Source organism: Dermacentor variabilis, chromosome 4 (genome assembly GCF_050947875.1).
Source record: "Dermacentor variabilis isolate Ectoservices chromosome 4, ASM5094787v1, whole genome shotgun sequence".
NCBI lineage: Eukaryota > Metazoa > Arthropoda > Arachnida > Ixodida > Ixodidae > Dermacentor > Dermacentor variabilis.
Window position 1 is genome coordinate 69,117,319 of NC_134571.1, and position 15,296 is coordinate 69,132,614.

The window sequence follows — 15,296 nt, forward strand, 5'->3', positions numbered from 1 at the left end:
TCCCAATTAACAAAGTATCTAATAAAGAAGCGACAAAGCATGAAAGAGATCAGATAAAATTCACTGGACTATCAAAGCTGGTGAAACAGCAAGAAAATGGCCGCAACACGAAATAGGGGACAAGAAAAGTCAGCATAGGACAGGGCGTGATGAATGCAATGAAGGATAAGCCGGCTAATGTCATCAGTAATTTAGATGATACAGTAAAATAAAAGCAGTAGAAGAATTCTATACAGTTCTGCGAAGTACCATAAGCAGCCACGTAACCTTCATTAGAAGTAATTACGAGCAGAATACTGAGACTCCTTCTAAAACTAGCTCTGAAGTTTAGAAGAGCGGCGCAGGACATGTCCCTGGGAAAAACGGCAGGATAAGACAAAGTAACAGTCGATTTAATCAAAGATGGATGCATGTGAGCAAAATCGCCACACTTTTCTTGCATCTATTATCACACAATGAATGCGCATAGATACAGCCGTAGTCTATGCATTACTGCGTCACCCCTGCAGTCACCTCGTTAAGGATCTATATGCACGAAGGCCGTCACCATGTCCTAGTTTACTCAACAATCATGAGGTTTTTTTGTATTTCGCGGACTTCCTTGCTTGTCCGGTGTGCGATCGATATATTCGATCAGTACGACCAAGCCGTGATCTCCTCAGCAATGGCCGGCCATGTTTTAGCTTAGGGACTAGTTACCACGTGAAGAGCAACACCAATACGAGTAGAGTGTCTTGTGGGGGATATCTTAAACATGTGTATGCAAATGCAAATGGCTGCACCAGTTTTTCCATTTTACCTCTTCTCGGAAACAGCTCGTAATACTAAATCCTTGTGATGTTCTTATTAATATCTTTCTATACTATGATAAATGTTACCTGGAGTGCAGGGAAGAGAGGCTGAATACATTGCATACTTGGAACGTACACTTCACAGTGCAGGCACTGCATGCGTGAAACATTCTTAGCGAGGCTGCATTGCAATCCATACCGGAAAAATAGGAAGACAGAAAAGGACGCAGTAGCAAAAAAACTAAATAAATGAAAACCAGAGTAAGGTTGGCAATATGCAGAAGTTTATTTCTGTAATAACAAGCAATGCATTCACAACATATGTGAAATATTCCTTTTTCTTAAATTGCGGCATACTCTTTCTCATTTTTTTAGCTTTAAAAGAACATGTCCCGCTAAAGTTCCCAAACCATCGAGAACGTGACGTATACTGGAGATGGATAGATTGGGCGCCAGCAAGTTGCCCTAAACAGCATTTTTCCGCAACTGAATGAAGTGTACAGGAAAAGTCCATTAAGGCTGTATACGAGGAACCTCGGCAGCGAAACATATTGAGCCGATTGAAGCATCCGCCCACCAAAGCAGCAGGCTATCGTAGGCCTGTACATTAAAAGAAGATAACAGTTGACCACTAGTTGGAGATAGAGAGAGAGAGAGAAATGAAAAGGGAAAAGGAGGGATGTTAACGAAGGAGGTAACTGTGTAGCTTGAGGACCACTTGGTCACCCTACAAGTGGGGAGGGGTTAAGAGGGACAATAGATAAGAAGGAAATATACATAAAACAATAAAGAGGTGGTCATTTTTAACACAGTCGCACAGGAATGTTCGGTAATAGTCACAAGCCTCTGTACAGTCCAGTCGGCGCTTGGATGACAGACCACTTGCATTCCTTTATGCACGAGGCCACAAGAGACCAGAGAAACTGCAATAGTGTTTTCCGTTTGGACTGCCCAACTGAATCTATCACAAATTATTTATTTTAATTCTTGTACATGTTTGCATTACTATGTATAAGCTAACAGTTCTCAGTGGATCCACTGACACGTACGTCACTGACAAAAAATTGTTACGCGATTCGTAGAAAGTGTGCAGACGCTATTCTATGCAGTCGATAGTTTGCCTCTGTATAGCTAGTGGTGTTATTGTCATAATATTTTCGTTTGCTTTATTTTAGAAACCTTACAAAGGTAACCAATTTATAACCAATCCTATCGTAGGAAATAAATGGGCAAGTTAACTTTTGCCTGTGGTAAGTGCAGAAAATTTTCGTTGAAGAAGAGGATAAATTTAGGGTACGCAAAACAGTCGATGCAGTCTAAGCAGTCTACGGAAGGTCTAGATTCATTTTAAATAGTTTACGTGCGTTTAGCCTAGTCAAGAAGCAGATGCGCGTGCTTTTCTTTGCTCCTGCAGCTTTTCAGTCTTATAGCTAAATGTACACTTGCTTTCGTTAAAGAACCACCGCAAACTTATAAATATAAAGGCTATAACATACCGATTTAGGCTACGTGGTGAACATATTTTTTTGGTGCATTTCACCTAATATGCGAGGTATGTGAGCGAAAATATTAAGCAGCACATAACAACCGCGCAGTAGCCACGGAGCGATTATATATTTTGCGACACTTTATTGTCACCAGCAGACTTCACGAATAATGCGTTACTTGCTTCATCATATATTTATTATCGACATTTTATGAGTAGTTACACCTTTCGCTTGCGGATTTCAAGTCAGTCGTTGTTCAAGCCACGCCGACTCTACAAGTGAGCACGTAATCATACAACGGTGTCACCTTTGAGACATCATTCCATAAAATTTTGTACGAAATGCGTGACGCTTCCTTTGCTATTTTTCCTGAAAGGCTTCCTTACACACTACGGGAAGAAACTACATGGATAACTTATGTATCTTGTGGAAGATAAGGATGATAATTATGCCAAAGACGGTAGTGTCGGAAATCCTTCTAAGTGTACATGCGTGCTCAGCGATTAAAACGCGATACTCGGAGCGCGTGGTGCCACCAGAGAGAGGTGACTGCTGTAGGAACAAACGCAGTCTCAATGCGTCAAACGGCTCTCGCTTTCAACGTACATACGCTCCGTGAATCGCGTTTCAATCCATAAGTAATACGTATATTTTAAATGAAATCACTTAAAAAGTTTGCTAGTTGACCAAAGTTAATAAACTTTTTATCAGTGGGTATCACATCATAGTTTTACTTCTGCTAGCGGGAATAAAATGCGCCCGAAATGCTGGTGTGACATGTGTGTTGCCGATGGGATAATTGATGCAAGGCGACAAGAAATGTCAGTTTTACAAATCACATTGCTTACTGTGGTTAATAAAAGACTCGCAGCTTAGCCCGAAGGGCTAAGCACTGAAAGCGATAGCCGGGTCGGTTCGAAAGCAAATTTTATTCCCGTATTCAGAAATGCGTCTTAATTCGGAGCCCATGCATGCTTGACCTGGGTTTGGGTGCATTGTGTAAGCGTACACTAAGTGGACTGTCCATTTCAGCGCGGTGAATGAATAGGCCTTGAGAACCGGCGGTGATGATTGGCGCATGCCTTACCAGCTCCAAACTCTATCCAATCAGTGCGCGTTGAAATGAACAGTCCGCTCAATGGACACTTTCAGAATACCCGCTCTCATTTATATGATGCCTGGCGTGAACGTGTCTAAGACGCCTCATTGCGTTTCCTTCGTCACGTTTACGTCAGGCGTCATCCAGATCAAGTCACGCATGAGCTTCACATTAAGGCGCGTTTACGAGTACGGAGGCTAGCGTTGCGCTGATGTACATCAGGCGTCGTTCCAACAAAAGACGGGGCTGACACGTTGACGCGACGAAGCACGCGAGGCAGCTCTTTCTGATTATCAATATTATTACTTATTGGCAACCTCTTTGAAAAGGGGCGGTGACAAATGGTCACCTAGCCGGCTTGGTTACTCAGATATGCTATACATCCTTTTCATTCTAGCATTTTTGTGCCATCTGGTTAATTTTTGCGTTGCTCAAAACTTCTCCATTTACCTTGTACCGCTATCTATGTTTGAAACGGATCCGGTCGTATCAATCTCTTTCCTGCTCTTTTCCCACCAATATTCTAAACGTTTCCTGCTTATCTCCACTGCTGACCGGTTGATGCTTCCGTCCACTTTAAATCCAAGCACTTCTGGAAGGTGTACGCTACCTACGGGTCTCACTGGGTGGATCGCTTCGCATTCCATCAGGATGTGGTGAGCGGTCTCCGGATTTTCGCTGCAGCATACACATGCCTCATCTTGTTGCTAGTGTTTTCTCCGGTATGTTTTTGTCCTTAGGCAACCAGCTCGAGTATCAAATAGCAAAGCACTTCCCTTCGCGTTATCGGGCAGATTTTACCTTCTAATTTCTTTTTTCTCATTCTTATAAATCGCCATGGTCTTCCTTGTTTCAATTATTTGCATCCAAGTCACTGCCTCTGTTTCTCGCATTTTTTTTTATGATGCGGAAACAGCGCCCTCCTGCAGCTACCAGGCATCTCAGAACGCTGGTGCGATAAGGAGCGCCGCCAGCGGTGTTGCAGACACAGTTACTCGGTGGTGTACAAGATGAAACCGAAGGAATAACCATCAACTTTTGTAGCTTGAAGTTTACTAACAGTTCTGCTCAGATCTCCTCTTCTTCCCTTTCTCCTTCTTTTTCTCTTATCCGCATGTCTTTGGAATGACGTCAATGCCTCTCGCCAGCTTTCGACGTCAAACTTTGCACTCTCTTCATCGCACTCCTACGTTTATCGGTGCGAGACGTGAGGTGACGAAATTATGCGTAAGAGGTACCCAAAGAAATGTTATCGCATTTCATAAACATTAAAGCAGAGACGGGACTCATAACATCGTAACATAAATTGCTCCGTCGCTGTACTTATGGAGTGGAGCAAGCGCATGCTTTGTGGCTGCAGTCATAGTCAACAGCGCCAAGCATAAGTGTATAGCGTATTACGACAGAAAACAGCGACCACTTCGGCATCACCCTAAAAATGGCATCACCCTAAAAGCTCCCATTCGCTGTTTCTGTAATCGCTTTTGCGACTCCCTTGCGCAAATTCAGTCTTATGGGATCTAGCGATTGCTGTTTTCTTTTTCAACGAGGAGAATACCGAAATGGGGAGCATACGCAACACGTGATAAGGCATCGCATGAAGCTATGATACGTGGCAACGATAAGCTGATGGGATGTGCGCAAACCGAACAGCACGGACAATCTCGGAAACCGGCCACAAACATTTGTAACAGCAAATACGGAATCATGCACGTCGTTTTCCCACTGAAGACTTCAGCTTCGTAGATGGTCATCATCATCATCATCATCATTTATTATTCCCTTAAGGGTCCCTTCAGGGACATTACATAAGGGGGGGGGGGGCAGACAGCGATGGGAAAGTGCCATACATCAGCTGAAAAAAAGAAGAAAAAATGCAAACAAAGGTAACAGAAAAATAAATAATAAACTGTAGGAAATATCAGGTATAAATGGAACAACGAAAATGTCTCAAACTGAGTAGCAATAAATTAAAAGAAAAGTGTACACGTAAATGTGAAACACGCTAAACATAAGTGGCAAAAAAGAAGAGAAGGAAAAATAGGCGGTAACACAAGAAAGTCGGATTGCTGGGAGAGGAAACTTGAGGAAAAGTGGCTATTTTGGGTTGAAATGGTCTGATAGTAACTCTCTAAATTTGGAGGGATTTGACTCTAAAACCACGGCTTCAGGAAGATTGTTCCATTCTTTCACATATAAGTATACGATATAAGTTAAGTGTGATTTCATATTGAAATGTATGTCATTTGTTCTTACATTATAGTTCCCTTTCCCCAGCACAGGGTAGCCAACGGGCAGAGTCACTGGCTAACCTCCCTGCCTTTCCTCCCATTTTGTCTGTCTCTCTCTACAGTGCTATGACATTTCACTTCACGACAGTTCTTTTCATTCTCGCGAAAGGCGAAAACTTTTTATTGAATGTCGTAAACTTGAATAATTTATTGTATAACTTCCGAAATCAAGATGTTCTAAATAAATTCGTTGTATGAGTAATGCCTGGGGATCCTATACATCGCGTGTATTGTGTTTTTAATTTCCCGCATTATATTTAACTTTTACGGCTTCAAACTTACAGGTACGGATGCCAATTTATTTCTTTTTTGTAGGGAGTGAGACAGGTGGGGATCACAGTTTTTGCAGCCTCCACATGATGATACCGCCCTGTAGCGAGAGTAGGGATGAACTAGATGCGTAAATAAAAAGGTTTGAGAGGGTGGCCACTAGTCAAGGACAGGACAAGCGTACCTTGTCACTAGGTTCATGTCTCACGATAGAAACATTAAATCTTTGTGGTGCAGTGCTTCAGTATCGCAAGGATGACACTCTGAGAGCTGCTTTATACTGCCTGAAAACCGCCCTGCGTCCGTGCGTCAGTTATATAGTTCGACTTTGTGCGCACATATGACAGATCAACACCGACGTTTCTTTGAAGACAATGATTCAGGTTCCATAAACCCGGCTTGCTTTCATCCGTCTAAAAATGATCATTATACTAACAGAAATAACGCACTAATATTACAAGGACACTTCTAAGGAAGCCCATTGGTTTGAGTACATCAGTAATACAAAAATTGACATAAATGAAAAGGGAACATATAGAGCGTTGATTAGTAAAGCTGGTCACAATACTAACTACCAAACGTTTTCAAATAGATAAAATTGCATAACCAATATCACCTTTGAGAACTGTTTAACAGAGATATTATTGTCATTATGAAACTTACGTGAGATTCCGGAACCATGACGTTAGAACCATTGAGATAATGCTATATTGTGCTATCCCTCTATCGCAGATAAATCAAGGGAGATTTTAGACGTGTATAGATCTCCTGGGCCGGACTTCCCCGAGATAAGGTGGCCTCACTACTTACAGGATTATATGATATGACTGAGCTATCTCGGTTGCTCGGTTACCAAAGTTAGAAGTTCGAATCCTTTGTCCTTCTTTCTTTTAAATCTGAAGGTGGCAAGCTCGAATTCACCTACTCCAGTACACTGCATCTCCAGGCTTGGAGTGGCGTCTGACACCGGCAAAAGATACCGAGAGCCAATGTGGCTATACTAATCCATGTACAACTAAATTAGGAAGATGCACTAAGCTTCAGCAAAAGACACTCCCTCACCAGAAAAGGAATTGGCCTTCCTGGGTGAGCATTCGGCCATTTTCTCACAAATGACTGATTCAATCAACAAATGGCCCTCAGCCTCCAGCAGCAGACACGGCGGTCAGACCTGTAACGCAGCAAAGGGTGTTGAGAATCTCTGGACCCGGACAGGCCACCAATGGAAACTAACCCTCGCAACGCATAACACCCGAACCCTCTCGCGTGAAGCTAGCTTAGCAGGATTCATTGAGGAACTATAAGGCATTGTTTGGGATATCATTGGCCTTAGTGAGGTTAGAAGAACTTGTGAGGGTTATACAGTGCTAAGGGCCACGTTCTCTGCTATAGAGGACTCCCAGATAACTCGAGGACTCCCAGCTGCTGCTGCTGCTGGTGATGATGATGACGATTGCGAATATCATACCTGGCAATACGTACGATGGCGGTTCTTTGAGACATGAGGTGCGAAAAAAGGTTGACACAATTGAACAGCGCTGGACATTAGCAGGTATGGTACGGTTTAGGTGGGAACAGAGCAATGTCTTTACTACGTAGGACTGCGCTACAACACCTAAATAAAAAAAACACACTTCTACACCTAAAAACACCTTCTACGCCTTTGTGTATTCCATGGTTCCTTTGTCATCGTAAGACGGCAATGATTTGTTACAAATCTAACCTATACTGCACTGTAACCACTCCTGCTTCGCGGCGAAACGGTTGCCGGCAGTATTCAATAAATAAAAATCAAATAAAGAAAAGAAAAAGAAAAATTACTGCATTTGTACATCTAAAAAAGGTCACTTGTAGGGATATAGCGCTGTGACTTTGAGGATACGAAAAATACTGAAATGTTGAGTGTGTTTGTACCATGGCACATCCATGAATAAACTTGTCGCTCGTTTTTGAGCAACAAGCACTTTTATTTAATTTTCATTGCTTGTGTTGTCCCGTATAGTAAAACAGTACGAAATATTTGTTTGTGTAAGCGTTGCATAACAGGATCTTGAGTAAGCATGTATTTATGGCGATTTACTATATAGACTAGAAATTCTATTTGTTGTGAATCATATATTATCGGCATGCGCATTCCAACTGAGCGATTCAGTAAAAACAGCGGCTTGGATTTTCAAAGCTGGCTCAATCTCAATTTTACATTCGTATAAAATGAAATCAATGTTACAGCGAGCGTTTTAGTTTCCGGCCTAAATAAAATGACGTTAGTTTTATTTAAATCGATACTTAATATTTTATTGTCTATGCATACATTGCTCATGCATTATATTGTCCTGCTATTTTATTTCCCGTCAAGCAGGAGAGAGAGAGAGAACCCTTTAATGAAAGGCAGGTATTTTAGCCGGCGTATGGACATCGCTGACGAGCAGTCGCATGTCTTGTTAATGACAGCCGTAACATCCCTTACAAATTTTTTATAGAAAGTCTATAGACAGTCTATAGACGTCTATAGACTGTCTATAGGCTTTCTATAAAAAATTTGTAAGGGATGGCTTGCTGCTTACTTTAAAGATCGTGTTCATTAGCGAAAACATTTTTCTAATTAAGTCTTAGTAATTTAGCTTTGCCGTGCTTACTGCCGTTTCTCTTTGAATAATTAAGAATTGTGCAATAAAAGACGGAGAGCACAGAACAAGCGCTTTCTTACAAATCCATTTCCTAGGATGCGCACTAGCATAACGCTAGAAGAATGTTCTGTCTTTACTGCGTGTTTTTCAAAAATGCTCTTTCAGAAAGTCAAATACCAATTAGGGGAAAGTGTCTCCACGTAATTTTCCCGTGAAAAAGACTGCCAGAAACTGCGTTGTTTCGACGTGTCTTGCAAAAGACTGCTCGTTCAACCGTATCGGTGACCGTATCTGGATCTTTTACTCGCTAGGTCTTTTTAAATATTTTTTTTGTAGGGTGCAACTTCGTAACCTTTTATCGAATAACAGCTATCGTCCTAGATTTTCAAGTGCCACTACACTATTAGCACACGATAATTACAATCGTTTTGGTAAGAGCACGTCGCCTGAACGTGTTTGGCGCTGTGTTATTCCACTGAATTGGTGCCACCGCATGCTTTACCGTTACGTTAAAAGGGCATTAGGACAAAGTGTGCAGTTATTCATTAGATACGCCTCCTATCTATCCCTTACGATCAATACCTATATCGTTCTAAAAAAAAAAAACAGAGGTTCGGCATGCCGAAAAAAAAACATAAATTTGAGAGAAGCGCGGCGCCACTGTCGTCATTTTTTTGAAATAGCTCCAAGCGACGTCGAAGGTTATGAAATCACCTGACCGATTTGACTGAACGCCCTGTTACGTACAAAAGTCATTGTCAAAAGTTTGAAAGCCATTGCTGTCGCATCCTACTGGAGGGCTTCTTAAGCCCACCTATAGCACAGCGAAGGTCGTGAGGGTGCGAGGCGCTGTACCTTCCACTCTTAGGGGCTTTAGAGCTACGAAACATATATAGGGCCCCAGTAAACTGCAGAACTACACGTTTGGTTAGGCACGCAGTTGCTCATAATTTTTTATAAAGCCCGCACGATCTGACGCTGTTAGGTTCCACCATATTAAAATCATCACTCCATACGCATCTACAGTGGTCACTGCGTTTGTTCTCAACGTTGTTAAAAGACATGCGTCCTAGCAATAAGCGCTGGTCGTATGGGCATCCTGCAAGTCTAGCAGAAGGTAAACGGTATACTCCGACCACACCTTTAACGCGGCCTTTAATGTGGTCGCACCCTCCCTGACTCCCTATAAGAAAAAAAAATGTGGTGGGATTCGTCAATAGCGACGTTTGCCAAATGCCCCCCGTATGCTGACCGCTAAGCATTCATCATTCAGTAAACCAATAACTGCGCTGCATCCGAAAATAAAAAAAAAAACTGAACCTGACAAGTTACGCAGCCTCTTCCTATGCGGGAAAATAGCCCAGTTCCACGAAAGTTCCGCGAGATTGCGAAGTCACAAGACGTGGTCATTCTATAGGCATGAATTTGGGTGCGACATTCGAGCAGGTTCGGCCGCCGTTTATACTGGTGGTAAGTTGTATTTTAGAGTCAAATAAACACCGACGAAGAAGGAAATATAAATTTAGAAGTTCAACTTAAGTGTTTTACAGGGAGCACATGGCTCAGATCCGGGGCTTTGCGGCATATGTAAGCAGAAATTGTCATAATCCGCAATGACTCGAGCGTCGTCGTCTTCTTCGTTGGCGCCCCTCGGCGCAACCATGTGAGCGCGCTCGTGTCACTGCTATCGCGTTCTTCGTTGTCATCTTCTTCCACAGCTGGCTGCGTTGTGCAAAAAACTATCATCATCACCAATAGCTCTTCCAAGTGCGGCTGACCTAACGGCTGTATAGATGTGAACGACGTAACCGATCTCAGTTTTGTTCTGCCGGTGAAATGGTTCGGCCGCGCGTCGTCAGGACTACAGAAGAACAGCGCGCGTATGAAGAGCGACGGAGGGAGCAGCGAAGCGAGTTTGATCGGCGGCGGCGTGTGGCACGTAAGCCCGCGAGGTGGCACGTAAGCGAGTAGCGAGAACCGACTAAGCATACCGTTCGGCATCAAGGGGTCGACGAGGATGAGTTCAAGGGTGCGAACGCGAGGTTCCAAAGAGACTTCCTTGAACGTCATTTAGGCTCTACCTGCAACGTCTGCGACAGACTATATTTCGATAACGACCGTCGTCGTAATGGGGAAGCCGCGTTTACGGAGCTATGAGCCATTGCTTAAGGAGGCATGAGCCATTGATTGTCTCACGCGACGGACACATTTAATAACAGAGGGGATATGCAAATGTGTGTGCATACCTATATCATAACGATGGCCACAGATGAGGACAATAAATATGTTCATACATTTGTTCCAAATTCTATGTGTCCTCTGTTTCGTCTGCTAAACAGCTACGCAGGTGATCGACCTTCACAGAGTGGAATTGCTCATGAAATTTTTCCCTAGCCGTTCTTAATATAAGCTGACGTTTTCAGCACAGCATAGTGTCCGTTAACAGAAAGCACAATAAACTATAGGTTTATACCCAGTCGTGGGATTCAAAGGGTTAGTCAGGTGCATACGGTGTGGATTAACCAGAAAGACAGTCGTAGCATCAGGCACTGTAAGCGCAAAAAAGTTGTCTGTGGACTGCTCTCTCTGAGTTTACCGAAAGACAGCAAAGTGAAAAGTAAGTTGAGCTGTCTTAGTAAATTACCTTTCTAGAATAGAAAAAAAAAAGCCACAAAAAATACGAAATGACATAGGGATGGCGACGCCGCCTAGAAATTTGCGCACCAGCCAGCTGTTGTGACGTCATTGATTTTGACTGTGTCAGCGCGACACTAATTATGTTTCTCCCGGTAAATGACATGCATGTATTCTAAACGAGCCAAAATACTGAAAGTTAGCAAGTTTGTACAACTCTTGCTGAGTCACAGTTTTCAATATACGAAAAGATACTCCTAGCAAGAGAGAGATACAGAGGAAAGGGGAAAGGCAAGGAGGTTAACCAGAGGTGAAGATCCAGTTTGCTACCCTACACTGGGGAAAGAGGGGAGGGGGAGGTAAAGTGACAACAAGGTAGAGATAAAGAAAGAAAGGAGCATAGACACACAATCACAGTTGGTAACTGTCACCGCATACTATCACCGCACAGCACAGTAACACTTGCAGCATTATAAACATGTGTAGAGGCTACAGCCTCTTGTCCGATCCTGTTGCCCTTAAAAACTGCAACAGTGCCCTCGTCGCCCTCTGCGGCGATGGCTTGTGATGACGCGACACTGAGGTACCGAGGCGCTGAGGTTACGGTGCGAAATTCACTAAGGTGAAATTTGTACTTCATTCTCTATTCTTATATACACCCTCTTATCGCTAAATTAACGTAAATAGATATATTTTATAACAATAATTAACCAGTCCGAATGGATTTAGTGTTTCATTTCAGTGCCCCTCAAACAACGTCTACCGAAACAAAACTTCAGCCCGCGCCTGAAAAACCCCCAAACAGCCGCCCTTTTTTAAGTAATCGCAAAACTAGTCGGTAGATTTCAAAAAAAAAGAAAGAATTTTCTGGCACAAGTCGACAACTACGTGCGCATCGTCCGCAGGCTGAAGTGGTCCGAGATGGCCACAGGTGCACGTGGCTGCACTAGCCCCATGGTACACTTTTGTTATGCGATTCCTCACGTACTTATCGGGCAAATGCGCTGATATTGGCACGTAACGCTTAATCAGGCCCGGGCGGCACTTGGCTTACCTTTATCTATGAGAGGTCGGCGAATGCGATGCTGTTGAAAGTCGTTGAAGGGCGCAAACCGCGCTGCGCTTCCTTGCTCGACTCGCAGTTCTCTTACGTATTTTGCAGTGCCAGCACCGTCCGTCGGGAAACCCTTGGGCCATCCGCCATGCAGCAACCACAGCAAAGTATGATTTTCGTCCGCGTTTCTTGTCCTAATCTGACGAAACGAGTTTGAGCACCGTGCCTTATTGTATTCTGCATCGCTCATCTTAGGGTTATGCGTGCCAAAACTGCGATCTAATTATGAGACACCACAGGAGGGTGCTGCTGCAGCTTAGTTTAGATTGACAACGTTTGCACACCTTCTATAAAAGTTATCCGTTGCAGTACATACCACTTTCATAATGTTGTTGTTGTTTCCGAACATAAATTACTTTGTGGTTTCAAGCAGCGCATTTTATTTTTCGAAGGCGATAGTCTTGGCGACAATTCAGCAGCATGCCACCTGGTCATGTTGAGGGAGTCTAAATAAGCTCTGAGCAGTCAAGGACCGAACATGTTCAATTATAGGCAGAGTTTTGCGTGCCAAAAAACAATCCGGCTATGAGCCGCTCTTCAGTTGGGGGAGGGGGGAGGGGTCCGGATTAATTATGACTAACTGTGGCTCTATAACGTGCACCAATTCATAGTGCATGACCATTCCTGCATTCCGCGCCCGTCGGAATGCTGCCGCCGGGGCTGGGATCGAACGCGTGACCTGACGCTTAACAGCGCAATGCCATGGCCACCGACATATCACGGCGGGTGAATGAATGTGTTCATTTGAAATGATCTCAGTAAACCTGTTGTTACTTGATCTTTTTATTTCTATTTTTGATTGATCTAACATAAACGTATAAGGGAATCGTGCAATAAGCAGTTACCCTCGGATATGATATCTATACACGTCACGATATGTAACTGGGTTTGCATCTCATGTTCACTATAAGGACGCGCTTCAGGACAAGAAACGCCGCACCTGTTGCTATCCTGTAAGGTCTGTAGACGAGACTGTATATAGTACAAAAAGTGAAAGTGCAAACGTCAGTTGCTATAGCAGTAAGGCTGCAACTTCTTGAAATGCACGCTCATGAATACTGGTGCATGTTTGAAGTGCTAAATAGGTGCTCTTCTTTCTTTTGAAACTACTTTACCACGTTGCCTCTCTCATACTTCCGAATAATTGAGGGGTAAAAACGTACCCGTCTCAGCTCTTCAGTACTGCCCGGATATTGGCGCCGTACGTTCTGTTCTGTGCTACTTGCTGGAGCTTTATTCCTTTGGTAGCGTGTATAATATTTTTCGCAAATGTAGGGTGACAGAGCGATACGTATCTGTTACGCCTATGGCTGCTTTCCCGATTTTAGTGAATTCGAATGCATACGCTACACAATCACGATTTTCGACATAACGTTCAGATGCTGCCTTGTAAAGTACTTGATGAAACGTTCAGGCGCAGACATGTATTGCACACGTGACGCGGCAGCGTCTAAACGTATCGTGTAATGTATTCGACTTAAGGTTTCGGCGCCGCCATGTACAGTGTGCCTTACGCGGCAGCGTTCGAACGTCACGTCAAAAATGGTGATGTATACATTTGAGTGCAGTAAAATGAGAACAGCATGCCGAAGCTACAACAAGCACGTATATCGCTCGAACACGCTATATTTTGGTGCAGGCGCCCCAAAGTGTGCCTACACGTAGAATCCGGAGAACTTACTAAAAATTTACAGGACACTTTCTCACGCAATAAATCCGCGTAGTAGATAAAAAGCTCAAATACTAACTTTCTTCAAATTTCGCCTCATTCTCATTCAGTGGAGCTCTACTACGGACAACTCTTTAAAGGCGTATAATTAATTACAAGAATGGAATAGCTGCCGCGATGACGGACACCTGAAAACATCTGCTTACCCTCGAGCTAGGTTAAACCAATTGTTATAGTCGCACCTCAATCAACGTGAGTCGTGTGGTGTTGGTACAAGGGCGAATCAGAAAGTCTTTGCCCCTATTTTCTTTAGGCAAATTACAGCTTTAAATGCGAAATCAACACACATATTCCAACTGGTGGACCTCTCATAGATGATCCCGAGCTTATTTGCCCGTAGCTCCGCGGCACGGCGCTGCTGTCAGTTCCTGAAGATGGCGGTTGTGCTTCACGCGTCCACGGCGTACGAGCCACAAAGTGTGGTTCGTTTTCCTAGAAGAAGGGATGAACGCCCGTCAAAATCCACAGGGGAATGCAGCCCGCGTATGGAGAAAGGTGTCTCGCTTTGAGAAGTGTGAGGCGGTGGTGCTGTCAGTTTGTAAAAGGCCGCGAAGACTTGCATGACAATGAGCGTTCGGGGAGGCCGCGTGTGTCGCAATCAGAACCGCCGACAAGCTCCGTTCACTGCGCTGAGAAAGTATGCACCATCCAACATGCAGTCCGGATCTTGCCTCTAGTGATTTCCACATTTCGGGTCCGTCGAAGAAGTACCTGGCAGGACAGTGATTCACATGCAACGATGAAGCCAAGACAGCAGTCCGACGGTGGTTCCACAGTAAGCCGGACGAATACTATCACAGGGGCATCTCAAGTTTAGTGCTTCGATGGGACAAATGTCTGAATTGGTGTGGGAACTATGTGGAAAAATAGTGTAAGGTGCATATAGTTGTAATTACCTGCATGTACCTTATTCTGGCCAAAAAAGAAAAAGATAGGGGCAACGACCTATTGATTCGCCCTCGTATTTTTTCCATGTGCCTTCATTAATCGAGGTTCTAAATAAGACTTCCAGTAATTGAATTAGAGAGGTGATTTTCTCAGTGCTATACTGTATATGGTGACTTCCCTTTAGAACTAATGAAGCTCTTACTTTCTATATACATTTCGTGCGAGCTTCTCGTATAACGAGAATCAAATGCTTATGTGTTGGTATAGGAAAAGTCAGAAAAGCCGCTTTCTCGTAACTAGGCAAACTTTCCTGGCGACTATTAGCTCCTAAATGTTATCTTTAAATGGGAAAAGTCAATCAGTATT

The 15,296-nt window shown here is 43.6% G+C and overlaps 1 protein-coding gene across 2 annotated transcripts in view; it reads left to right on the plus strand.

The window, feature by feature from the left end:
- The first annotated feature begins 12,311 nt into the window (after positions 1–12,311).
- The window catches only part of LOC142579324 (sialin-like), an 83,897-nt gene continuing 80,912 nt past the window's right edge, over positions 12,312–15,296 (plus strand). For both annotated transcript variants that reach the window (XM_075689389.1, XM_075689393.1), the window contains exon 1: positions 12,312–12,420. In XM_075689389.1, coding sequence (XP_075545504.1) covers positions 12,402–12,420 — 19 coding nt within the window. In that variant the 5' untranslated portion in view covers positions 12,312–12,401. The remainder of the gene's footprint in view (positions 12,421–15,296) is intronic.